Source organism: Cetorhinus maximus, chromosome 7 (genome assembly GCF_964194155.1).
Source record: "Cetorhinus maximus chromosome 7, sCetMax3.hap1.1, whole genome shotgun sequence".
In the NCBI taxonomy this organism is placed as follows: domain Eukaryota; kingdom Metazoa; phylum Chordata; class Chondrichthyes; order Lamniformes; family Cetorhinidae; genus Cetorhinus; species Cetorhinus maximus.
Genome location: NC_135885.1, coordinates 37,490,164 through 37,517,720, shown reverse-complemented (window position 1 = coordinate 37,517,720; position 27,557 = coordinate 37,490,164). Strand labels below are relative to the sequence as shown.

The window sequence follows — 27,557 nt, the reverse complement described above, 5'->3', positions numbered from 1 at the left end:
TCCTCTACCAACTTGCCCCCTCCACACTGCACTGACCCCCCGTTATCAAAATCCATGACGGATGACGAGGCCTTGGACAACGTGGACCACTTTACATACCTTGGGAGCCTATTGTCAATAAGGGCAGACATCGACAATGAGTTTCAACGCCGCCTCCAGTGTGCCAATGCAGCCTTCGGCCATCTGAGGAAGAGAGTGTTTGAAGACCAGGACCTCAAACTCAGCACCATGTTCATGGTCTACAGAGCAGTAGTGATACATGCTCTCCTATTTGGCTCAGAGGCGTGGACTATGTACAGCAGGCACCTCAAAACTCTGGAGGAGTACCACCAGCGCTACCTCCGCAAGATCCTGCAAATCCATTGGCAGGATAGGCACACTAATGTCAGTGTTCTCACTCAGGCCAACATCCACAGTATCGCATTGACCACGCTCGATTAGCTCCGCTGAGTGGGCCACATCGTCTGCATGCCTGACACGAGACTTCCGAAACAAACGCTCTACTCTGAGCTTAGACATGGCAAGAAAACCCCGGGAGGGCAGTGGAAAGGCTTCCCTCAAAGGAGAAGGACACCCTCAAAGCTTCCTTAAAAAATGCAACATTATCACCGACATCTGAGACTGGTCCGAGACTGCCTGAAGTGGAGGGAAAGCATCCAGGAAGGAGCTGAACACTTCAAGTCTCATCGCCAAGGGCTAGCTGAAGCCAAGCGTCGATAACGAAAGGAGCATGTGGCAACCCACCCACCCGTTCCCCCTACCACCCTCTGCCCCACTTGTGACAGAGACTGTAGACTCTTCAGTCACCTGAGAACTCAATTTTAGTGCGGAAGCAAGTCATCCTCGACCCCGAGGGACTGCCTAAGAAGAAGAAGACATGACACAAAGGGCGAGAAACTAACATGAGTCTGCTGAACATCACATGAATCTGGGGCATATAAAGGGAGGCAATCACTGGGTGGTAGCTTGTGTCACCCTCACAATAAGAGGGCTCATAGAATTCACATGATGAGACCATTATCATGAACTTAATTTATTTGCAAAGAGACATGATATATACAGTGAGTGAACTCCTATGCCACTTTGTGCGCTCTCACAATTTTTATTTACCCTCCTGCTTCGCCTAGGTGCATCCCCAACATCCGCAGCAGAGTTGGAGGCAGCCTCCCGACTGCTATGCCCTGTTGTCTATGATGACCTTGAAGGCCGTTTTCTGGAGGGCCGAGGCCTGGAGGTCGCCGGCCTGCTTTAGTTCTCCTGCTGTGGAGCAGGTTGAACAGGTCATTGACCTGTGGAGCTGGTGCTGATGGGGTCATAGGCAAAGGGAATTGGGAGCGACTGGACTCTTGAGTCTCCTGGGTAGATGGCCCCATGGTGTCCAGCTGATTGTCCACCTCCCTTTCAGTACCTGAGGGCCCCCCTCTGATTTCTTGAGGAGAAGGGGCACCTGGAGGAAGGTCAAGGTGCTCCGTCCCCCTCTTGCCTAACCACTGATGGATCCCACCTATGCCTAGCACGATGAAGGACAGGTCTGAGCACAAATCCGGCAGAACCTGATGGACCCAGGTCTCCAAGGCGACCGCCACCCTTCCCATGGTGATCTTGAGGCACTTGCATGTTGGAGCAACACCATCAGACAGAATGGACTCCTCCATTCTTCACTCTAGTCTGTTGACTGCCTCTCACAAGTCTGCCCTTGATCCGCAGCCTGCCTTATCTCCAGCATGAGTGCCGACAGCCATTTCAAGAGTCTCAACATTTGACTCAGACTCAGCAGGTGCCTGTTCTCCAGCAGTCCTCCAAGTGCCAGAGACCTGGGCTGTCACTGCCTCTGACTGCTGGGGAGACGCGTTAGTGAGGTGCTCTCCAGAAAGTGACCCCGGGCCTAATCTAGATCTAGCACCCACTGAGCCGTGTGCTCTGGTGGAGGGTGAAAATGAGCGCTATGATTGGTTTTCATTGATTGATTGGTTCCTCATCTGAGGTGGACTGGGGCTAATGGGCTGGCTGGACCTCTGTCCTAACCTGCTGGTGCCTGTAAGAGAGAGAGAAGATAGATTTAGTTCATGAGCAGGCAAAATGCAACATTGCATGTCACTCACTGAGAGTGTCAGGGCGTGATCAGCTAATGGAAGGCTCATTCATACTGGGTAGATGGGGGAAGCCGATCTTGTCTTCGCCACAGGATTGACCCCTGTCCTCCCCTGCCAACTCGTCTGCCTCCTCCTCGACGGCAGTGAGCTCCTGGATGTCCGCCATCCCTCCCCCCATCTGGGATCTCTTCCTCCTGTGTGGGCCAGCTTGGCCTGCATGAAGACAATAGATAGAATGTGATGAGAAGGGATGAAGGAGAGGTTGGGAAGCATGCATGCCCACTGTGTGTATTGAGCTCCCCAGTAAGAGCTGTTGATGCTGTTTGCGCAGGATGATAGATGAGATGGTGGTAATATTAAGGTGTGCGTGAGACATTCAGTGCTGATGGCTCCTCTGTTAATAGTGTGTGAGATCCGTGAGGAATTTAACCCTTTAACTGCCTTAAATGCCATTATGAGATTGTGAGTTTGGAGCGAGCAGAAGCTTGGCTTACCCTGGTGGAACAGATTAGATCATTCATTCTCTTCCTGCACTGCAGGGCATTTCTTACAAACCTCTGCTGTGACCCCCACCCCAGGCGGAGAAATGAGGTTGGTGGACCTCCTGATTCCATTCCTTGGGAAAATGGCATCACGCTGTTTGAGAACCACGTTCTCTCTTATGCTGGGTGAAATGGTTTTCCTCTAGTCTCCACATTCCAGACTGACTTTTCTGGGGTGCTCTTAGTGAATATGTTATTTATTCTATTTCCAGCTGGGTTCTGTCATGTGACTACCAAATCAGTAATCCTATTATCTATTGCAAGTGACTCGATGCCATAAGCTATTGTCACGTAATGGGGGATGAATGATGGCCATTTGCACCCTCTTATGATAAAGGTATGTTCCCTCACACTCATCTCTGTGGGTTTTCAAGTTTGCAGACACCAAATCTAGGCGTGACCATTGTATTTTAGTTTCTGTAACCATCCAGACTATAGGGCAGAATCGTCCATGTTCGTTGGCATGTTTGGTGGCGTGAGTGGACAATTTGGCAAGAAGGCCAAAAATCAGTTTCACAACGGTGTGAAACCAGTTTGCAATTGTCCACTCAGCCTGTCAATGGCGGGCCACGTTCCCCACCATCGGACGTCGGGAACCTCTATTACCTCATCATTTCATTATAAGGCCAGCCTGCTGCACTCATTTCTACCCGCCACCCCGCCGACCTGCTGGATCGTCCGCCCACGTCGGTGGAAAAACACGCCGATGAAGAACACATCTTGATAACTGTTACGCGCAGAACTCAGGACTTAACTGCCAGGGCCTTGCTGACATCTTGGATATCTGAGGAGCAGAAGGTGCTGGAGCCCAACAGCAACGGCCACTGGAGGAACACCCATGGCATGCTGGGTAGGTTCTCAAGGACATGGCTCTGCTGTGAAACAGCTCATGGAAGTTGGAAAGCCACTGTTGATGCTCACAACATAGGGGTGGGAGAGGAAGGTCTAGGATCGTCTGGGAGAGGAAGAGGGGTTGTGGGGTGAGGCTGGGAGGGGGGGAAATGAAGGTCTCGGGGGACTGAGGTTGGGAGGGGGAGGGAGTACGGGTGGAGGAGGGGGTAAGGGGGAGAAGATGGCAACTGTGGGGGTAGGTGTGAGGGGTTTTGGAAGGTGTAAGGGAAGGGGTTTAGAAGAGGGAAGGAGTGCCGAGGGGAAGGATTCCAGGCGGAGGAAGGAGTGTAGAGAGGGATGGAGCCCAGGGGCAGGAAGGAGTGTGGAGAGGGGTGGCTGTCCAGAGGGAGGAAGGAGTGCGGAGGGGGAGGGAGTCCGGGGGGAGGAAGAAGTAAGGGTGGTGGAAGGAGTCAGGAAAGGAGAAGGAGTGAAGCTGGAGGAAGAAGTGAGGCTGGAGAAAGGAGTCAGGAGAGGGGAAGGGATGAAGGGTGGTAGAAGAAGTAGGGTATCTGAGGGAGTCAGGAAAAGGGAGGGGCTAAGGAGGGGGCAGAAAGAGTCCGGGTTTGGGGGGTGAGAGGTCTAAGAGGGGGTAAGGGGTTCCGGGGGGAAAGGGTTCCATGGGGGTAAGGAACCCAGAGTCGGGGAGTGTCCAGTTGAACATGTAAGGGAAGTGCCCGATGGATCCATGACTGCCTCCTCAGGACCGAACTGAGTGTGGGCGTGGTATGAGGGAATGGTGAGAATGACCGAGAGCAAATTGAGGCAGGCGGTTGAGGGTTTGATAGTAGCGGTTGAGGGACAGCGAGGGTTGTTGGTGGGACTTGGAGGCAAGCAGGGACCCTGAGGGTGGGAAGGAGGAGGCCGGGGAGGTGAATGTTGAAGGGGGTGGGATTTTCGGGAAGGAAGGGATGTGCACGCTCTCCTGGACGTCCCTGAAGGAAAAAGGTTGTGGCTGATAGGTCAAGAAGGAGAGGTGGAAGGTGATGCCATGGAATCAACTGTGATGGAGAAAGGAAATGCATGATTAGGGGAGGAGAAAGGACGGTGGAGCTAACGAAAAAGCGAATCCGACCATGCTGTCCAAATCAAAAGCGAAACGACAGCCGTAGTGGGCGAGATCAGGTGCTGCATGGGCCTGCGATCATTGGGTGGGCAGAGATGCAGGTCAGCTCAGATAGACAACTGAAAGCGAACCCCAATGGGCAGCATTCAAAATGCTCAGGATATTGAGGTGAGTATGACACGTGAAGGATCCGTGTGTGTGGGACAGTGCTTGCACGAGGCTCCAAAAGGCACTGCCACACATGCTTTTCCCTCCAGAATCACTTGTTGGATAGTTGCTCCCTCTGTGGTGAAAGTTGACGAGGTTGAGTGGTTCACAGACAAAGGAGACTTGGTGGGAGAGGCCAGTCCTTGAGATTCCTGAGTGGATGACCCAGGGGTGTCCAGCTTTCGTCCCTCCTCCTTTCGGGTGCCCGGGGGCCCCTGCCTGGCTCCTTGAGGGGAAGGAGCACCTAGAGGGACACCAAGGTGCCCCGTTTCCCTCCCACGTTACCACTGCACGAGCTCACCCATGGCTCCCACGATGGAGTACAGATCTGCACATATCTCTGCCTTATGCTGGACTAGGGTCTCCACGGTGTCCACCATCCTCCCCGTGGAGACCTCCATACAAGCACATATAGGCACCACTTCAGAGCGCAGGCAGACGCATTCCTCTGACTCATGCCATTCTGTTGAGGGCTTCCAACAGCTCTGCGTGACGTTCCCACGTCTTCTGATGACTCTCCATGATGAGTTGGAAGGCCAAATCCAGAGACTCGTCTTCTGACTCAGACGTCACATATGCCTGATCGCTAGCAGTCCTCGGAGTGCCGGGAAGCTCGCATGAACCTGCCTTCGGCCACTGCAGGGCATTTGTCCATGCATTGACCACCAGATTGTGAACCCGAGCCTGCTTTAAATCTACGTCCCACCGAGGTGTGTGGCTCTGTGCTGGTTCAAGGTGTGGTAAGCACTGTGATGGGTCTTCCAGGCTGCTTATTTCCAGAGGTATCCTCTTGGCTGGAGGTGAGGACCTGGATGGAGCTGAGAGACTGGCTGGCTGAGAGTGTTGGTCACTTGGTAGAGCTCCCTGTGAACCAAAGTAGAGATAATTAGTGCATGCCAGCAGAGTCAAAAGCAGGAGAGAAAGCATTCACATTTGGGTTGAGAGAGGGATAGTGAGGTGTATGATCCTCACGAGGGTGTTCGCCGCCTGGCTAACCATCACTGCAGGCATGGTCCATTTCTTCACCAGTCAGTGTGATGACACACTCCTCAAAGTGAGTGAGGGTCTAATGTGGGTCACTCCACCCCCAGTCTGGGACCTCTTCCTGCTGATGTGAGCAAGCTTCTCCAGCTTGAAAACAAACGGAGAGTGTGTGAGTAGGACACATGGCACTGTGTGGAATGTTTGTGTGGTGTGCTTACAGAATGAGGACGCGAGCTCAAGACAGTATGAGCCCGATGGAGATGTGAGGGTGCGTGTGAGAGTTAGTGGTATTGTCCCTTGGGGTGTGCAATCCCTGTGGATGTGTGATGGGTTTGTGAGTGTGTGAGTTGAGAGTGATGAGAAGAGTGAATTACCTTGGCGGAACGGATGCGACCATTGATCCTGTAGCGGCACTGGGTGGCTGTCCTTTTGCAGGGCATTGGTGCTGACCATCGCTGCCACCGCCTCCCATGCTGGATTGATGATGCCGCTTCCCCTCCTGCAGCCAGAGTGGGGGTAGAGGACATCATGGCAGGCCTCCAGGGTATCCTAAAAGTGCTTGAGGGACACTTCACTAAACCTGGGGGCTGCAGTTGTTTTCCATTTTGGGGCCATCTTGTCTTCCTTGCAGCAGTCTTGGGCTGGAAGCACTGAGAGGTGTGCACCCGCTGGACTTTAAATCTGGCGCCTGGCATGATGAAGTGGCAAGGTGATGAAGTTGCAAGGTGATGCCGTGGCGGGCAAATGAGAGCCCGCCCACCATGGAAACGGCGTGCTTCCCGGGAATGCATAATTAATGCGGCAGGTTTGAGATGATACAGCTTGAAAAGCCGCCATTGTGGCTGGCGGGTAAAATGCCATCTTACCCCCCTGGTACCGCAATTAGTACAAATCTGGGATGATTCCATCCATAGTAACTGTAAATTCAACAAGTGATCTGTTGCATCCTGATGTCTCTTCAATGGAAGGTCCTCCAAAAGGTTGTTTACATTATAATGACTTTCCAGAGACACGTCCAGACATGTATGAGCCCATTTCTGTACAGAAACCACAAAATGGTCGCTTGACTCCCTCTCTAAATATGACAGCAAGCCACAAAAGGATGGCAGATGACCAAATTTTTAGTCAAAGAGATAATTTTTAAGGAGTGTCTTAATGGAGGGAAGTGACGTAGAGAGGTGAGTACAGTAGCCAAGGTAAATTGTCCATATTCTATGCTGCTTTAAAAAATAAAGATGTCCATTGTTGTCATGCATTCATGGGCACGTGATGTGCGTGTGACAGGGACTTGAGGAAATTACAGAGATAGGAAGGTGTGAGACAATGGAGCAATTTGAAAGCAAGAATGAAAATTTTAACATTAATTTTTTATATTAATCGCTAAAAGTTGCACCACAAGTTAGCAAGACCATACAAAAAGCAAATCAGGCTTCAGATTTTTTTCCAGAGGGATAGAATTTAAAAGTAGGGAAGTTATGCTAAACCTGTATCGAATCTTGGTTAGATCATACTTAGAGTACTGCATACAGTAATGGTCACCATAATATCTAAAGGATAATAGAGGCACTGGAGTGGGTGCAGAGAAGATTTACAAGGCAGATACCAGAAATATCAAGAAAGGATTGACAGACTGGGACTCTACTGTCTTGAAAAAAGAAGGCTGAAGAGTGACCGAGATCATTAAAATTATGAACAGCTTGGATAGAGTGGATACAGAGAGACTATTTCTTCTTGTGGGAAGAGCATAACTCAAGGCCATCAATATAGTCACCAAGAAATCCAATAGGGAATTCAGAAGAAATTTCTTTACCAATGAGTAGTGAGAATGTGGAACTCGCTGCCACAAGGAGTGGTTGAAACAAATAGTATAGATGCATTTAAGGGGAAACAAGACAAGCATATGAGGGGGGAGGGAATAGATGGCTACGATAGTAGATTTGGGTGAGGAAAAACCAGAGAAGGCTCGAATGGAGCATAAGCATCAGCATAGACTGGTTGGGCTGAATGTTTCTGTGCCATTTATCCTATGTAATCCCATGTAAGGTGTTTCTTAACCAGATGCCGACTTAGGTCAGTGAGCACAATGATGGGTGAAATAGATTAGATGTGAGTAAGGACATGGGCAGGTCTAGTTAAGTCTGGAAGTAACAAAGGCATGGATGAGGGTTTCAGTAGCAAATGAGCTGAGACAGGAGCAGAGAAGAGTGATGTCACTGAGGTGGAAATTAGCAGCCTTAGTGGTGACATGGATATGTGTTGAGAAGTTCATTTAAACAACAACTTGTATTTAAAAATCCCAGGGTGCTTCACAGAGGCATTATAAAACAAAATATGACAGCAAGCCACATAAGGATGGCAGATGACCAAACTTTTAGTCAAAGAGATAATTTTTAAGGAGTGTCTTAATGGAGGGAAGTGAGGTAGAGAGGTGGAAAGGTTTAGGGAGGGAATTCCAGAGCTTAGGGCCTGGATGCCAGTGATGGAGCAGTTAAAATTAGGGATGATCAAGAAGCTGGAATTAGTGGACTACTGATATCTTGACCGGTTGTAGGGTTGTGGAAGGTTAGAGAGGTAGGAGGGGTGATGGATTTGAAAACAAGGATGAAATCCACACAGCTGGACAAGGATGGCAAGGTATCGCAGGAGGATAGTGTGATTAACTGTATTAGATGCTGCAGAGAGGTACAGAAGGACGAGGAGAGATTTTTTGCTTTTTTTACAGTCACATTGGATACTTTTTGTGACTTTGATAAGAGCAGTTCCAGAACTGTGACAGGGTAGACACCTGATTGGATGGATGCAAACATGGAGTTCCAGGAAAGTTGGAAACAAATATTAGGGTGGTGACAGTACATTCAAGGGCTTTGGAGAGGAAAGGGAGGTTGGAAATGGAGCAATAGTTGCGAAGAACGGAGGAGTCAAGGGTTCATTTTTTTTTGAGGAGAGGGGTGATGACGGCAGATTTGAAGGAGAGGGAGATGGAACATGAGGATAGAGAACCATTAACAATGTCAGCTAACATGGCAGCCAGGAAGGAAAGCTGGGTGGTCAGTATTTTGGAGAGAATAGGGTCGAGAGAGCAGGAGGTATGTCTCACGGAGAAGATAAGTGTACAGATGGCTTGAGCTAAGACAAGACAGAAACCAGACAAGGAAACAAGTTCAGAATTAAGGCAGAGGGAGCTGAGAGGAAATTTGACATGAAAGGCTAGGGAAAGGGAGGAAGTGACAGGAGTAGCTGATTGGATGGTCTCAAACTTCGTGACAAAGAAATCCATGAGTTCCTCAAATTTGTCGTTGGAGGTGAGGGTGAGAAGATGGGGAGAAAGGTTTGAAAAGATAGCTTGCAGCAGAGAAGAGGCTGGCGTTACCTTTGCATTCCAGGATGATCCTAGAACAGTAAGTGATTTTTGCAGAGAAAAACAGGATCAATCAAGCTGTATTTGGTTCAGCCAGACCTGGCAGTGAATGACAAAACCAGTTGTTGACGTTTCTGTTCAAGACTTCGCTCCTTTGACTTAAGGGAGCAGAGATGAGTGCCATGCCGGGGAAATAGCCAGAGTGAGAGAGTGATGGCTTTTATGGGGACTAAGGCTCCAAAGGTATGGGTGGGACTGTGGTTGAGTAAATCAGTAGTTGCAGAAATGTCCTGATAAATGAAAGGGGCCAAAGTGGCGAAAGGTGTAGTCAGGTGGGAGGCTTCAGTTAGGGGCAGTGTCATCATTCCCAAATGGGCTGGATTTTATGGCTGCAAATCAGATGATGTGCTCCCCCCGCCCCCTCAAAACCCACGCAAACATAGGCGGCAATATGACGTCATGACTTTAGACTTCAAAATTACAGAAGGTGAGCAGGCACAGAAATCGGAAAGCCACCCGCCGTTTTGAAATTACTAATTACCAAGCTATTGAGCTTGTTAACGATCCAGTCATAAGGAATTTTTCGTTGCCCGCTGCATTTTTGGACATCGGATGTAAAAAAAATTTGAGTGTTTTGCTATGACAAGGGCAGAAGAATAGGCCCTGCACCTGCTGAATGTAGCAGCAGATTCTGCTGGTGATGGTGGCAGCGTCTGTATTTTTTAACTCATTTTTTAATCTGTTTGAGCCTGCCATGAGAAATAGAGAAGGATTGAAAGAACAGGGAGCTTTTAAATTTGTAGCAGTGACTGACTTCCTGTTGACACAACCCCGCTGCTGCATGACTTCCCAGCCTAGACTCCCAATTGGGTGTGAAGCCTCCATTGCAATGCTAATTAGCTGCCTTCCTACTGGACGGCCACTGACTGGCCATTGACGTTTGATTCAATGTGCAAGACAGCGGGAGTGAGCGGACCGATCACTTTCTGTTCTGCCTCCCTCACTCCACTGAGAAACATAAAATCCAACAATTTGTTCCTGTCAAAGCTATGATGTCGATGGATCAAAATCCTGGAACCCCTCCCTAACAGCACCGTGGGTGTACCTACACCAAATGGACTGCAGCAGTTCAAGAAGGCAGCTCACCACCATCTTCTCAAGGGCAATTAGGGATAGACAATAAATGCTGGCATAGCCAGCGACACCCATGAATGAATTTTTAAAAATACTTATCCGCAATAAGCTTGTGGATTTCAAGGGCTTTGTTCATAAATGAATAGATATTCTACAGGATGATGCAGAGAGGATCAGTGATAACTAGACCACTGGCAGAGTTCATAGGATCAGCACTGAGAAAGGTGAGTTGGACAGGGAGAAGTTTGGCAAAATCAGCCTCCAGCCAGTTAGCTAGGCAAGAAAGTTGACAAGAGAATAAGATGGGGTAGTGGAGTTGCTGCTTTTGAGGAGGCTGCGATGAGTAGCTTGATTGGTCCTTAAGGAATGCCAAGACAGACAAAGAGGGCAAGCAGAACGCTTATCTATGAGAGAATCAAGCCGGGAATGGTGGCAGGACAGCAGGAAATGCGTGGTGTACTGATGGGTTGATTTAGGGATTTTGAAGGGCAGAGAAGCCAAGAAGGGTGAATTGAAAGGAGGCATAACGACAGGGGAAAGGGCCTATGAGGGGCAGGGAGAGAAAAGAAGTAAAAAAGAGAGGAAAATAATAAAATAGAAATGGGAATTATAGACTTGGGTCTGGAGTGGCGGCCAAAGTGTGCACACAAATGGACCGAATATGACACCAAGATTTTAGGCAACCTGGTTCAGGTTCAGACAGTTGCAAGGAAAGGAATGGAGTCGGAATGAAGTTTGTATTGGAGGAAATTTCTGCTTACTGGATATTGGAGAAGCCACTTGATAATTTAGCAACAGCGGAAGAGTTGTGAAAGCTGAAAGTCATTTAGAGCTTGATCTTCAGCTGCTGGTCATAAATCTGGTTTTGTTTGATTTTTAATGTGATCCAAAACTTATATATTTAGTATGCACTTCCTGCCTGTTACAAATAAAGTATCATAGTCAAACTTTGTTGTCACTGTTCTTAAAAACAAAAGCATGAAGAGACAAAAGAAAGTCACCTGCACTATATGGGGAAAGTGCCCCAGGAACAGATCATATTGGGGTCAATTTGGGCTCAATGGTAGCACTATGGTCTACAAGTCAGAGGAACACCCACTCTTGGATGCAATACTGAGGAAGTGCCCTCTTGCTGGGTGCAATTAAGAAATGCATTTATATAGTACTTTCATGTCCTCAGGATATCCTAAAGCAGCCCACAGTTTTTAATGAATTACTTGTGAAGTGTAGAGTCATTGTTATGCATTGTTATTGCAAATGTGATGCCAAATTACATACATTAGAGTTCCATCTAAATAAGTAATGTAAATAACCTATTAATTTATTTTGGTTGCATTGGTTGAAGAATACCTGACCAACAAAACAGGAGAACTCCCCTCCTCTTCTTCAAATAATGCCATGGTGTTTTTTTATGACCACCTGTACAGATTGATTTGAACCTTGAATATAACGTCACATCTGAAGACAATTGCTGAATTTTTAAAAAGGCATTGGAGGACTGTGGGTGGAAGGCCTGCAACTTCCTGACACCCAACGGCATGCTTCACTGTGGTCCCACATCTGGGTCATTTTAGATCCAGGAGAATTAGATGGTGACAGCTAACTGCCCGCAATCACCATGGTAACCTGTTAGGCCAATTTAAATGGCCTAATAAGGCCACTAAGCAGAAGCCAACTGTAACATTTCAGTTGGCTTGTGGGCCCTCACGGAGGCCAAAACACGACCAGGGAATGGGAGGCGGCAGAGTCATGGGCAGGGCCAGAGCTCTATCCCACCAGGGACCCCTCCCCGCTCCGCCACGACCTTTTTAATGGAGAAAATGTTAAAATCTCTTCAGTGGATGCCTCCTTTAGGTGACCTCTCTTACCTGCACCAGTAGCTCCCACATAAGTGGAGTTGGTGATGTGTCATTGCTCAAGGCCTCGTACTATCCATGCAGTCTCCGGAGCCCGATAAGGATGGTGAGCATGCACCCTGGCCACTAATTGACTCGCTCGTCCACTGGGCATCAGGCACTGTGCATCAAGGGATTGGGATCCAAAAATTCACCCGATGTCAGGGTCCTGACCCCAGTACAGAAATCCTGATTCCTCCAACAAAGGGGAACTTCCTCAGTATTGTTCCCAAGAATGGGTGTTCCTCTGACTTGTAGACCATAGTGCTACCATTGAGCCCAAATTGACTCCGATATGATATGTTCCTGGGGCACTTTCCCCATATTGTGCAGATAACTTTCTTTTGCCTCTTTATGCTTTTTTTAAGAACAGTGACAACAAAATTTGACTATGATACTTATCTGTAAGAGACAGGAAGTGCATACTAAATATGTTTAGTTTTATATTTTATGCATTTGTATTTGATAAACTCATCATTATTTGTATGTTACTGGACAATTCATTTAATTACATTTTAGTTTTAACTTTTGTTCTTTCAGTGATGAACAACAAAGGGATTATCTTCTTGAGAGAAGGGATCTAGCAATTGATTTTATTTTTTCTCTGGTATTAATTGAAGTTTTAAAACAGGTAAGTAACAAATTTCAATCTTGAATATTGCTGAAAAGAAGGATGTTGCCAAAGCTTTTCATCTTGCACTCATCTGGACAAAAGCAAGAATGCTAAATTTCAAATGACCAAAACAATTTAGAAAAAGGGTGCTGATTGATTGGCTAAGGCATTGCCATGGAGAAGGAAACAGGGAATTATAGGCTCCCCAAGCTCTTGGGTAATTTAAGAAAGGCACAAGGCTTAAACATATTCTTTTTATTTGCAGATAGTGGGTCCCTGTGTATCAATGTATATCGCTTCTAGCAAGCAAAGTGAGCAAGCCACGTTGACTGATTATCTTAAATTGCGTGTTAGTACAGTTATTAGTGCCTTCAGGATTGTGCAGCAAGTATTGCTTTCTCTAAGGCAACGCCTCGGCCAATCAGAGTCGACTTGCCAACCAGTCAGCACTCTTTTCTCCTGTAATGTAAATTGTTGCGTTGTTTGAAATTTGACATTCTTGCATTTGTCCTGATGAGTGCAGGACAAAAAGCTTTGGCAACATGTCTTTCTTTTCAGGAATATTCATATTCTGTTCTACCAAGCAGCAATTTTGATCTTGTTTATGTACCTATATGTTGAATTCTTCAGTGTCGACCATTTGTTGCAGATACAAGAGCTTCTAATGTAAAATATGGCAACAATGAATTGCCACCATAAAAATAACTTTACTGTTACGGTAATTTGAAGTTGTATTTGAAAAATGCAATGACACCTATTGGTGATCCAGCAATTTGTTTCCTGTGAATACTGTGGACAGCCATTGAGGAGCATGAATCCTCCTCCTGGCACCACAAAAAGGTTAACAAGAAAATCCAGACCTCACCCTTTCCTGAGCGCACCTTTAAGGACCGATGATTAGGTTGCTCAATACTTCATACAACTGAGCCCAATATGCATGCTCCACTCATTTATAAAGAATATTTCAATTGGGATCCCACAACTTGGCTGAGAATCCTATCTCTATATTTAACCAACTTCCCACTTATTCTGGGCAGGAGTGCTATACATCCATTTAAAGACCTGGCTAAAAATTAAATCAGGGTTCAGATTTCCAAAGTGGCCACCCAAATTCCCTCTGCAAGTCACTCATTTTTCACGCTAGAAATGGTTGGCCAGCAGTTGAAAGCCACCCTCAATGTCAGCTATTCAAGTAGATTAAAAGCTATATTTATTTCCTTTTCAGATTTCACTTCATCCTGTACCTGACAACTTGGTTCATGAAGTTATTAACCTGGCATTCAAGCACTTTAAATATAAAGAGGGGTAAAACATATATTCTCATTAATAAACTTATTCAATAACTTTTTACACATTTTTATTGCTGACGTTTTACCTTTTTTTTTGTTTAGTTACCTTGGTCCCAACACTGGAAATATGCATATTATAGATGATTTATATGCAGAAGTAATAGGTGTTCTGGCACAATCAAAGTGAGTATCATGCATCTTTTTACAGTATTTAATAAGTTTTGGATATGCAATAATGGATAAAGATTGTTTACACTACGTTGTCAAGAATTTCATATCACAATAACTGCAGTAACTTCACAAAATGAAAGACGTTAGCCAGGAATCTCGACAGAGCTGTTACCAATCTTCCACCATATATTTGCTGCAACTGTGGCATGAATGCCAGGGCTAATTTTAGCTCCCAGATGGAATCTTGAAGGAGCAGATGGTAATCTAGTGTGGGAACACGAATCAGTGGCAGATTTTAACTGCCGAGTCTCATTGGAATTCTGCCAATCAGCTGCTTAACTGTTTCAGGCAGAAAGTGTCAGCTGGTCAATGAAAATCGGGTGGTCCAGAGGCTGCCTGCTGGAACCAGAAGGCTGCCGGAAACAGCTTATGCCCAAGGTCATCTTAACCTGAATTGTAAACCCTGCTTCTCTCCATAGATGCTGCCTGATCTGTTGAGTATTTCCAGCATTTTTTGTGTTTCTTTCAGATCTCCAGCATCTGCAGTATTTTGCTTTTGACGGAAAATAGACCTTGTTTACTTGATCTCAATAAATGCTATTAGCATTAAATCTATCCGAGTTACTGGGAGATTTACAAAATATTACGACAAATATATCATTAAAAATTAATAACAGAATGCAAATAACGAATGGAATCATGTTTTTCACCTTATAGGTTTCCAGCTGTGAAAAAGAAATTTATGTCAGAGCTTAAGGAACTACGTCAGAAAGAACAGAACCCGTATGTGATTCAAAGCAGTATTAGCCTCATAATGGGCATGAAGTTCTTTCGAATTAAGATGTATCCTGTGGAGGACTTTGAAGCCTCTTTCCAATTTATGCAGGTAGTTAATTTTGACTCCTGAAGCTTGTTTAGTTGTTCGACATGTATTTAGGCATAACATTTTGGCATAAAAGAACAGTGGCATCAAGGGCTTGACTTTAACTCCCAGTGGGTTTCTGGTGTGAAATTGAGAGCGAGTTAATTTCGTGTGTACCTGTGGCAGAATGAGGCCATGCTCATTTTAACCAGCAAGCCTCATCAATATACCAGTTGTCAATTTCCCATCTGGAATATAGGATGACCAGATGGCATTTAGCTGTGGACAGAAGCTCCAGGAATATCTGGCAGTGGGAAAGGAGTGATGGTGCGTAACTGGAAACTAGGTCAGGGAGGCCACACTTTCCATGTGTAGCTTGGAGGAGCACTTCTATTCATCCTGGCTGCATGAAGGAGCATGAGAAATTACCTTGAATGGCTTCTTCCACTAACAGGCCTTCACCTTTTGGGAAAGCTACAGCAGCTTTCCCACTAAGGGCAGAATTCACATTGTAGCCTGAGATGAATAATATCATCAGACCTTGATCTGTGTTTTAAAGGAGTACCTTCCTGGCAATGGAATAGAAAAGAAAATCTGGCAGGGTCTAAAACAAAAACAAAAAATGCTGGAAAAACTCAGCAGGCCTAACAGCATATGTGGAGAGAAAGACAGAGTTAATGTCTCGAGTCCGTATGACTGACTCGAAACATTAACTTTGTCTTTGTCTCCACAGAAGCAGTTAGACCTGCTGAGTTTTTCCAGCATTTTTTGTTTTTGTTTCAGATTTCCAGCATCCGCAGTATTTTGTCTTTATCTGGCAGGGTCTAAAACTGGTTGCCAATTCACTGTGTGCCCATTTTGCACTACTGTCAAAGACTTTATTTCACCCCCACTAATACGTAATTTCAAATAATTTTTTTAAAAACATTTGAAATACACTGTAAGCACAGTGAATAAAGTTTCAAAAAGTCCCAAAAGCTAATTGTCAATCAAAGTGACCTGCAAAGGTTTTAGCTTATAATACTTTTAAATATGCAATCTGAATAATTTGTTTATTATAATTGCTGATTGTTTTATGTAGATCTAGAGTTGAAATTGTTTGATTTTTATCAATATGTTAAATTGTTAACAAAATCAATGCAATTTTTCTTTAGAACTAAAGCTCCTTCCTTTATTTTGGTTTGTTTCCTTAGGAATGTGCACAGTATTTTTTGGAAGTTAAGGACAAAGACATCAGGCATGCACTGGCTGGCCTTTTTGTGGAAATTCTATTTCCAGTGGCTGCAGTGAGTATAGTCAATTATATTAAATTTTAATTTGTGTTGAATAAGTTGCACAGCATATACATAAGATTTTTTTATTTTTAAGGCTGTTAAAAATGAAGTAAATGTTCCATGTCTTCGAAACTTTGTGGAAAGTCTCTATGACACAACACTAGAATTGTCAACACGCAAAAAACACTCGTTGGTGAGTAAACCCTTCCATTCATTAATGTAGAATGTTATAATATTCATCCTTAAGGAAGATGGAGGTAGATTGTTTGTTCTAATCAACTGTTTCATAATAAACTTACCATGGTCATCTGGGATGTGTGGATGTAAAATTGAAGTATTTAAAGTATACCGTAAAATATAACAGTGACACTGAGGTGCTTGTTATTTTTAAGCATGAAGTGAATATAATGTGGAAAGCGTTTACAGGCTGTTGTTTCGACCAGCATCAGATATCAAAACAGTTGCTGGCAGTTTACTCATGTCCACACTCCAGAGTTAATAAGTACTACGTATTACGTCACCTGTAAAACAGAAGAGCTACAGCTGAGTTCTGCGAATGAACACAATCACTATGGCTGGAATTTTCCATCCCCGTTGGCGCTGGGCGTCATGGCGGGCGTGAGCAGACAATATGGCTAGAAGGCCAAAAATTGGTTTCAGGACATTGTAAAACCAGTTTGCAATCATCTGTTCCACCTGTCAATGGTGGGCCATGTTTCCTGCCGCCAGACGTTGGGAGCATCATTTTAATACATCTGCATGTAATTATAATCACTGCTTGCCGGAATAATTCCCCCCACGCTGGGCCATCTGGGCACGTCGGCAGGAAAACATGCCGGTCCAGAACACGTCTTGACAAATGTGACGTGCAGAAGTTAGGACTTAGAGTTCACAGACATTCGAGGAGCATAAGATGCTGGAGCCCGACGGCTACCGGAACCTGGAGGAACACGTGCATCGCATGCTGGGTGGATTTTCTTGGACACGGCTCTGCCGCGAAGCAGCTCACAGAAGGTGGAAGGTCACCATTGATGTCTGGGGTCTGCTTTGGGACACCAGGGTCTTAGTCATGGGCTGCTACGGATGATCGTCGATGGGGTGGAGAGGAAGGTCTAGTTTTGACTGGGAGAGGAAGCAATACCGGGTGAAGGGGTGGGGGGGTGAAGGGGTGGGGAGGTGGAGAGGTTGGGTGGGGGAAACAATGGCGTCGGGGGAGTGAGGTTCGTGGCAGGGTTGGGGGGGGTGGGGTGGAGCACAGGGGGAGGTAGGTGGCATGGAGTCTTAGGGGAGATGGTGGCGTAGTGGTATTGTCACTGAACCCAGGTCCCCAGCGACTCAGGGTAATGCCCTAGGGACCATGGGTTCAAATCCCACCATGGCAGATGGTGAAATTTGAATTTAGTAAAATATCTGGAATTAAAAATGACCATGAAACCATTGTCAATTGTCATAAAAACCCATCTGGTTCACTAATGACCTTTAGGGAAGGAAATCTACTGTCCTTAAAAAAAACACGTGGATTTCAACTGAAATTCCATCCCTCTTGTTTCGAACCCACCCAGGATTACAGGTATCTCCGGGACATAAAACGTTTCTCGGACTGCTGTTCCCGTCGCATTCTGAGATCCACACTCAGTGCCATGCGCCGCCATATGAACACACTCGACCTCTCCCTCCAGCAGCACCGCTGCACCCTTTTTCAAAGCTGCGCGTGCCCCCAGTTTCATTTTATTCTTCGCCTCATCCGACGCCTCAACAAGAAACTTTTTCTCTTTCTCTCAAGTGCTAAGGAACGCAAGCTCCAACAACTCATCGACACCAACACCCATCTGGGACCCTCCACCCCTGCTTGTCCCTCCGTCCCTACCCCATCTTCCAATCCCAGCCCCAGCCATGTATTCACTATACCCCCTGACCTTCCCCTCTCCGATGCTGAACGTTCAGTGCTCAGCAAAGGACTTAGTTTCATACCCTTACGCCCTCATCTCAATGAATTTCGGGCTCGGCACGATGCTGAACTCTTCTTCCGCCGTCTTCGTCTCCGTGCTCACTTCTTTGGGCAGGAGTCCTCTCCCCGTTCAACGGATCCTTTTACCCACCTCCAATATTCTCCCTCCACCTGGACCCCTCCCTCTGGTTTCTTACCTTCTCTTGATCTTTTCATTGAGAACTGTCAGCGTGACATTAGCCGTCTCAATTTCTCTGCTCCTCTCACCCATTCTAATCTGTCTCTCTCTGAACTTACTGCACTCCGTTCTCTCAGGTCCAACCCCAACATTGTCATCAAACCCGCTGACAAGGGTGGTGCTGTTGTTGTCTGGCGCACTGACCTCTACCTCGCGGAGGCTGAGCGTCAACTCGCAGACACTTCCTCCTACCTCTCCCTGGACCATGACCCCACCACGGAACATCAAGCCATTGTTTCCAGGACTGTCACTGACCTCATCTCCTCTGGAGATCTTCCTCCCACAGCTTCCAACCTGATAGTCGCCCAACCTCGGACGGCCCGCTTCTACCTCCTACCCAAAATCCACAAACAGAACTGTCCTGGCAGACCGATCGTGTCAGCCTGTTCCTGCCCCACGGAACTCATTTCTCGTTATCTTGACTTCCTTTTCTCTCCCTTTGTCCAGTCCCTTCCCACCTACATCCGTGATTCCTCTGACACCTTACGTCACATCAACAATTTCCAGTTCCCTGGCCCCAACCGCTTCCTCTTCACCATGGATGTCCAATCCCTCTACACCGCCATCCCCCACCAGGATGGTCTGAGGGCCCTTAGCTTCTTCCTTGAACAGAGGCCCGAACAATCCCCATCCACCACTACTCTCCTCCGTCTGGCTGAACTTGTTCTCACACTGAACAATTTCTCCTTTAACTCCTCTCACTTCCTCCAAATAAAAGGTGTGGCTATGGGTACCCGCATGGGCCCTAGCTATGCCTGTCTCTTTATGGGGTATGTGGAACATTCCTTATTCCAGTCCTACTCCGGTCCCCTCCCACAACTCTTTCTCAGGTACATCGATGATTACTTCGGTGCTGCTTCATGCTCTCGTCGGGACCTGGAAAAGTTTATTAATTTTGCTTCCAATCTCCACCCCTCCTTCATTTTCACATGGTCCATCTCTGACACTTCCCTTCCCTTCCTTGACCTCTCTGTCTCAATTTCTGATGATAGACTGTCCATCAATATCCATTACAAGCCTACCGACTCCCACAGCTACCTCGACTACAGCTCCTCACACCCCGCTTCCTGTAAGGACTCCATCCCATTCTCTCAGTTCCTTCGCCTCCGTTGCATCTGTTCTGATGACGCTACCTTCAAAAACAGTTCCTCTGACATGTCCTCCTTCTTCCTTAATTGAGGTTTTCCACCCACGGTGGTTGACAGGGCCCTCAACCGTGTCCAGCCCATCTCCCGCGCATCCGCCCTCATGCCTTCTCCTCCCTCCCAGAAACATGATAGGGTCCCCCTTGTCCTCACTTATCACCCCACCAGCCTCCGCATTCAAAGGATCATCCTCCGCCATTTCCGCCAACTCCAGCATGATGCCACCACCAAACACATCTTCCCTTCACCCCCCCTGGCAGCATTCCGTAGGGATCGTTCCCTCCGGGACACCCTGGTCCACTCCTCCATCACCCCCTACTCCTCAACCCCCACCTATGGCACCTCCCCATGCCCACGCAGAAGATGCAACACCTGCCCCTTCACTTCCTCTCTCCTCACCGTCCAAGGGCCCAAACACTCCTTTCAAGTGAAGCAGCATTTCACTTGCATTTCCCCTAACTTAGTCTACTGCATTCGTTGCTCCCAATGCGGTCTCCTCTACATTGGAGAGACAAAACGCAAACTGGGCGACCGCTTTGCAGAACACCTGCGGTCTGTCCGCAAGAAAGACCCAAACCTCCCTGTCGCTTGCCATTTTAACACTCCACCCTGTTCTCTTGCCCACATGTCTGTCCTTGGCTTGCTGCATTGTTCCAGTGAAGCCCAACGCAAACTGGAGGAACAGCACCTCCTCTTCCGACTAGGCACTTTACAGCCTTCTGGGCTGAATACTGAATTCAACAACTTTAGATCTTAAACTCCCTCCCCCCATCCCCACCCCGTTTCTTCCCCCTCCCTTTTGTTTTTTTCAATAATTTATATAGATTTTTCTTGTCCCACCTATTTCCATTATTTTTAAATCTACAACTAATACCTTGTCAATCTTTCCACCCCACCCCCACTAGAGCTGTACCTTGAGTGTCCTGCCATCCATTCTTAATTAGCACATTCTCTGAGATAATATCACCACCTTCAACACCTCTTTGATCCTTTTGTCTGTGACATCTTTTGATTCTCTGCTCCTATCACTGCTTGCTTGTCCCTACAACCACCCCACCCTCAACTTCTCTCCCCCCACCCCACCCCCCACCTTAAACCAGCTTATATTTCACCCCTCTCCTAACTACACTCAGTTCTGTTGAAGGGTCATTGGACTCGAAACGTCAACTCTTTTCTTCTCCACCGATACTGCCAGACCTGCTGAGTTTTTCCAGGTAATTCAGTTTTTGTGTTTGTTTTAATCTACTGTCCTTATCTGGTCTGGCCTACATGTGACTCCAGACCCACAGCAATGTGGCTGCCTCTGAAATGATTTAGCAAGCTGCTCAGTTCTCAAGGGCAATTAAGGATGGGCAATAAATGCTGGACTAGCTAGAGCCACCCCCCCCCCCCCTCAAATCCCATGAACGAATAAACAAAAATATGTAACGGAAGAATGCAGCAGCTGAGGAGGTAGGTGTAAGGCGGGGGAGGAAGGTGTAAGGGAAGGAGTTCAGAGGGGGGCAGGATTTCGGGAGGAGGAAGGAGTTCTAGGAGGGAGGCAGTTCAGAATGCGGATGGAATCCGGATGGAGGAAGGAGTAAGGGGGATGACCAGGTGAACATGCAAGAGAGGGGTCTGTGGATTCAATGACTGCCTCCTGGGGAGTGAACTGAGGGTGGTCGTGGTGGGAGGGAATGATAAGTATGAGAGAGGGCAGAGTGAACCAGTAGGGTGGGAGGGTGAGGGTGTGATGGTAGCGGTAGAAGGGACTGTGAAGGTGGTTGGTGGGGACTTGGAGAAAGACACGGACCCTGAAGGTGGGAAGGAAGGCGTCAATGTTGATGGGGTTAGGATTCGCAGGAAGGTAAAGAACGTACACATTCACCTGGACATCCTGGAAAGAAAAGGGTTCTGGTTGGTGGGGAGGTGGAAGGTGATGCCGGGGGTGTCAACAATGATGGGGAAAGGACATGGGTGACTGGGGGAGGGGAAAGGACGGGGGAGCTAAAAACATACTTTACAACAACCATGCTTCTGAAATTGAAAGTGAGAAGAACCTCGTGTTGGGCAAGAACAGATGCTACATGGGAATGTGATCAGTGGGTGGGCAGAGATGCAGGTCAGCTCACATGGACAAGTAAAAGGCCGCATTGAAAATTATTGGGACATTGAGATGAGTGTGATGGAGGAATGCTCTGAGAGCATAGGAGAGTGCTTGCATGAGGCTCCAAAAGGCCCTGCCACACACACACTTCTCCCTTCAGAATCACTCCTAGTCCGGCTACATGCACCTGAACTGCTAGTGGGGGGGGGTGGGGGGGGTGGTCTGCAGGGGGAGGACTCGTGAAGCTTGTAAATGAAACTGAAAGACACCATTACTCAGTGAAAGTGAATATATTTTCATATTATAAAGTGACAAGATGTGCTCACCCGTGCGCCCACTTGTGATCATAAATTCTTAACTTTTCTAGGCCTACCACTTCTTCTAGGTGCTGCACTGACATCAGCAGCAGGGGTGGAGACAGCCTGTGAAATGGTTGGCCTTGTTGCCTCTGATGACTTTGGCATGGGTCCTTTGGAGAGCCAAGGCCTTGAAGGCCCTTGCATGCTTTAGCTGTCCTCCTGTGGGCCAGCTGCTCCCTCTGCGATGACAGAGGATGAGGCTGAGGGGGGATCACAGGCAAAGGGGACTCGGTGGGAGAGGACAGCCTCTGAGATTCCTGAGTGAATGACCCAGAAGTATCCATCTGCCGCTCTTCCTCCCTTCAGATGCCCGATTCCTTGATGGGAAGGAGCACCTGGAGGGACGTCAAGGTGCCCCGTTGCCCTCTCGCATTGCCACTGCAGGAACTCACCCATGGTTGCCGCGATCGAGCGCAGGTCTGCTCAAATCTCCGTGTTCTGCTGAACCAGGGTCTCCATGGCATCTGCCATCCTTCCCATGGAGACTTCTATACGCAAACATGTGGGAACCACTTCATCAGAGAGCAGGCGGACACACTCTTCCGACTCGCGTGTCACTCTGTTAAGGGCTTCCAACAGCTGTGTGTGATGTCTGCCTTCTGCTGACTCTCCACAATGAGTTGGAAGGCCAAACCCAGAGGCTCGTCATCTGACTTGGACCTCACAGATGCCTCTTCCCCAGCAGTCCTCTGAGTGCCAGGGAGCTCTGCTGAACCTGCCTTCTCCTGCTGCGGACATGTGTCCACCAGATTGTGAACCCGAACCTGCTCCAGATGTAGGCCCCACCAACTTGTGTGTCTCTGTGCTGGTGGAGGGTATGGGTAAGCACTGTGGTGGGTCTTTCAGACTGCTTATTTCCAGCTTTTCAGTGGAGGAGGTGTCCTCTTGGCTAGAGGTGCGGACCTGGATGGAGTTGAGGGATTGGCTGGCTGTGTTATGGCACAGCCGATGGTAAATGCTGAGTTGTTCAACTCCCAAAGGGAAAATTGAAACAACTGCCACAACTTGTTTGCAATTTGTATAAATTTTGAGATGAGTGCCCTGAATTCAGTAGTAATAGGACCACCAAGTCTTTTATGTTTTTACAAAACTATATTAAACATTTATTAATAGAAGAAATGACTTTAAATACATACATAGATCTACAAATTACTACTATGATAATTTCTAAATCCCCTAACCAATGTAACTCCCAGTTACACGTTCATTAAGGCAATAGTAAGACACACAGATTTTAAAAGACCTAGGCAAAGAAACCTGATACCCTGAACAAGTCGACTTCCAAGTGAGTTTTCTTAACTTCAGTCTTTTGAAGACAGCAGTTTGAGGCATAGATGCTGAAGGCTTTTTCACTCATTGTAAGATCTTAAAAATGCCTTCACTTACACAAAGCCATTGCTCCTTCTTTATACATATCTTTTTCTTTGAATGCAAATATCCATTGTTTCACTATGTCTTTGGACTTTATCTCCCTGATAATAAAACCCTCTCATAGCACTAAGTTTTACCAATAATCTTTGGGAAAAATAAACACACTGTTTCCAAGCTTCACCTGCCTAGGTGACACCTTTCATCCCTCCTTTGAAAACAATCTAGTCTGGTTTATTTCAAAATGCAAATGTTCCCTTGGACACCTATGTTTCTAAACATCCCCATACCCAGGACTTTGCCCTCGTCAGTCAGGCTTGGTGGGGGGGAGCGGGAGCAGTCGGGAAACTGACCGCTGCCCACGATTGGGCCGCGACCGCAATTCCCTGCTGATGGGCCAATTAAGGCCCGCCCAGCGTGAAACGCGTGTTGCAACGCTCAGCGCTGTGTGGGGTGTGAGGAGGGCGAGTGCGCAAATCCGTGCATGCGCGCAGGGTGTGCTCAGGAAAAGCTCCCTGAGGCACAGAGCTACCTCAGGGAGATGAAGATTTTTAAAAATTAAAATAGAGAATTTTAAAATATTAAAAAACGTCCTTTCATGTGACTCGGTCACATGAGCAGGGACATGTTATGAATGAAATGTTAACATTTTAATTTAATATTTAATTGCTGTTGAAACCTTTATCCCGACTGTGGATGAGGTTTCCGAAAAAAATCTAAAGGCCGTTTGGCCTTTTTGCCTGCCCGCCAACCGTAAGGTTGGACAGACAGCGAAAAATTAAATTCAATTAGGTCTTTCATGGCCTTAATAGGCCTGTTAATTGTCGGCGGGTGCACTGCTGACTCCTGTGCTTGCCCACAAACTGAAATGTCGCGCGGCTGCGCGATGACGTCAGGACACTCGCCCAATGTTATCGCACGTCGTTTTGTCAGGCGCATGCCTGCCCGATAAGCGAAAAATTCTGGCCCATGTTTATCTAATTAACATTTCAAACCTAAGCTCTCTTCTTAGATCAAAACACCCAGATTAGCTGCCTCTATTCAATTAAGTCTCACAAACACACATATAGGCACATCCCACTATTACTCTATTTTACAATAAATTCGAAGAACATTGAGAATTATTATATCTTCTTGACACTGAGGGTGTTGGTCGCTCGGCAGAGCTCCCTGTGAACCAAAGTACAGATAGTTAGTGCATGTCAGCAGAGTCAAAAGCAGGAGAGAGAAATTTCACAGTTGCGTTGAGAATGAGATGATGTGGTGCAGGATCCTCACATGGGTGTTCGCCGCCAAAAGCGCTGTCGCCGCAGGCACGGTGCACGTCCTCACCAATTAGCGTGATGGCATGGTCCTCAAAGTATGTGAGAGGTCTAATGTGGGCCACTGCATCTCCAGTCTGGGACCTCTCCCTGCAGTTCTGAGTCACCTTCATCTACATGAAAACAGATGGAGAGTGTGTGAGCTGGATGCAATGCACTGCATGGAATGTTTGTTTGGTGAGTGGAGCCATGGACTAGATGAGGACGTGAGTTCCAGAGGATATGAGCCTGATGGAGATGTGAAGGTGTGTGTGAGAATTAGTGGTGTTGGCCCTTGAGGTGTGAGATCCCTGTGGATGTGTGATGGGTCTGTGAGTATGAGAGTGCCCTGTGAGTGTGAGAGTTGAGAGTGATGAAAAGAGTGACTTACCCTGGTGGAACAGATGAGACCATTCATCCCCTTCTTGCACTAGATGACTGTCCTTTTTTGCAGGGCATTGGCACTGACCACCACTGCCACCGCCTCCCAAATTGGATTGCTGACCTTGCTTGCTGGTCTTCATCTAGAGCCAGGGTAGAGGATATCGCGGCAGGCCTCCTCTGTATCCAGTAGGCGTCGCTTAATCTGGGGGCAATGTGTTTCCTCCCTTTCATAGCCATCAGTTCCCAGCAGCTTCCTATCCCTTGACAAGTGCTAGCTCTGTCCCTAGCTCTGGGGTGGTCTTTAAATATGGCGCCCGGTTTATTGAAGGCCTGAAGTGACGGTGGAGCGGGAAAATCAGAGACTGCTCCATCAGCGACCCAGCGTGTTTCTTGGGAATGCACAATTAATAAGGTGGGAATGGGACGATATGGCATGAAAAACTGGCAGGTAAAATGTCTTTTTTCCCACTTGCTACCGCAGTTAGGGCAGAATCATCCCAGATTTGCGCTATTTTTATTCATTTACAGGATGCGGGCGTCGCTGGCTAAACCAGCATTTATTGCCTATCGCTAATTGCCCTTGAGAAGGTGGTGGTGAGCTGCCTTCTAGTGCTGCCGCAGTCCCTGTGGTGTAGGTACACCCACCATGCTGTTAGGGAGGGAGTTCCAGGATTTTGACCCAGCGACAGTGAAGGAACGGTGATATATTTCCAAGTCAGGATAGTGAGTGGCTTGAAGGGGAACTTCTAGGTGGTGGTGTTCCCATGTCTCTGCTACCTTTGTCCTTCTAGATGATAGTGGTAAATCCATGTAGTATTGAGGAGGTGGGGAGGCTGCAGAAGTATTTGGATAGGTTAGGAGAAAGGGCAAAGACGTGGCAGATGGAATACAATGTGGGGAAGTGTGAGGTCATGCACATTGGTAGGAAGAATAGAGGCATAGACTATTTTCTAAATGGGGAGAGAATTCAGAAATCTGGAGTGCAGAGGGACTTGGGAGTCCTAGTCCAGGATTCTTTTAAGAATAACTTGCAGGTTGAGTTGGTAGTTAGAAAGGCAAATGCAATGTTGGCATTTATTTCGAGAGGACTAGAATATAAAAGCAGTGATGTGCTGCTGAGGCTTTATAAGGCTCTGGTCAGACCACATTTAGAATATTGTGAGCAATTTTGGGCCCCATATCTCAGGAAGGATGTGCTGGCCCTGGAGAGGGTCCAGAGGAGGTTCACGAGAATGATCCCAGGAATGAAAGGCTTAACATATGAGGAACGTTTGAGGACTCTGGGTCTATTCTCAATGGAGTTTAGAAGGATGAGGGGGGATCTAATTGAAACTTACAGAATACTGAAAGGCCTGGATAGAGTGGACGTGGGGCAGATGTTTCCATTAGTAGGAGAGACTAGGACCCGAGGGCACAGCCTCAGAGTAAAGGGAAGACCTTTTAGAACAGAGATGAGGAGAAACTTCTTTAGCCAGAGAGTGGTGAATCTATGGAATTCATTGCCACAGAAGGCTGTGGAGGCCAGGTCATTGAGTGTATTTAAGACCGAGATAGATAGGTTCTTGATTGGTAAGGGGATCAAAGGTTACGGGGAGAAGGCGAGAGAATGGGGTTGAAAAACTTATCAGCCATGATTGAAAGACGGAGCAGACTCGATGGGCCGAATGGCCTAATTTCTGCTCCTGTGTCTTATGGTCTCTTATGGTCTTATGACCACTAAGTGCGGTGGAGGTTTTTTTAAATTAAAAATAGGTTTTATGCTTTCTACCTTACCTGCATTATTAAATGATAAGAATGGGAGACCTGCCACTTTCGATCAGTAATGTAACTTTAAATTGGTTTTTAGCCTTTGATTTGGGGAAAATTCAGTGACAGACAATCAAGGCACTAATAGGGCGGAATTTTCTGGCCCTGCCACCGTGGTAGCAGTGCCAGAAAATGGGGCGAGCCAGCCAAAAGTCCATTGACTTCAGTGGGACCTGAAGACCCCGCCGTTGGGAGGGACCAGAAAATTCCAGCCATTGTCTGTGCAAGTGGACATATGAGACCTGTGACACTATATGATGAAGCATCATGTCCTGGGTAAAGTTGCTAATCCTCCTGATTGTCCTGAAATCTCCAGCATCAATCTCTCAGGTACTGCTGCAAACAACCTAGTAGAAAACTCATCAGGGCATCGAAAGAATCACATAAGATTTTATATTTTATACAGCATAGAAACAGGCCATTCAGCTCAACCAGCCCAAACCGGTGTTTCTGCTCCACTTGAGGCTCCTCCCATTTTCTCTCATCCATATTTATTGTTAATACCCTTTATTCCCTTCTCCTTGCAATGTTTGCCTAGCTTCCCCT

At 47.0% G+C, this 27,557-nt stretch overlaps 1 protein-coding gene across 6 annotated transcripts in view; it reads left to right on the top strand.

Annotated features, from left to right (window-relative positions):
• LOC144682720 (protein furry homolog) overlaps positions 1-27,557 on the top strand; it is a 520,809-nt gene that overhangs the window by 173,764 nt on the left and 319,488 nt on the right. For all 6 annotated transcript variants that reach the window (XR_013577095.1, XM_078545350.1, XM_078545351.1 and 3 more), the window contains exons 5-10: positions 12,708-12,798; positions 14,006-14,085; positions 14,172-14,252; positions 14,958-15,126; positions 16,296-16,388; positions 16,471-16,569. Coding sequence is in view for 5 of the 6 variants with exons in the window: in XM_078545350.1 (XP_078401476.1) it covers positions 12,708-12,798; positions 14,006-14,085; positions 14,172-14,252; positions 14,958-15,126; positions 16,296-16,388; positions 16,471-16,569 (613 nt within the window). In the remaining variant the exon portion in view is untranslated. The remainder of the gene's footprint in view (positions 1-12,707; positions 12,799-14,005; positions 14,086-14,171; positions 14,253-14,957; positions 15,127-16,295; positions 16,389-16,470; positions 16,570-27,557) is intronic.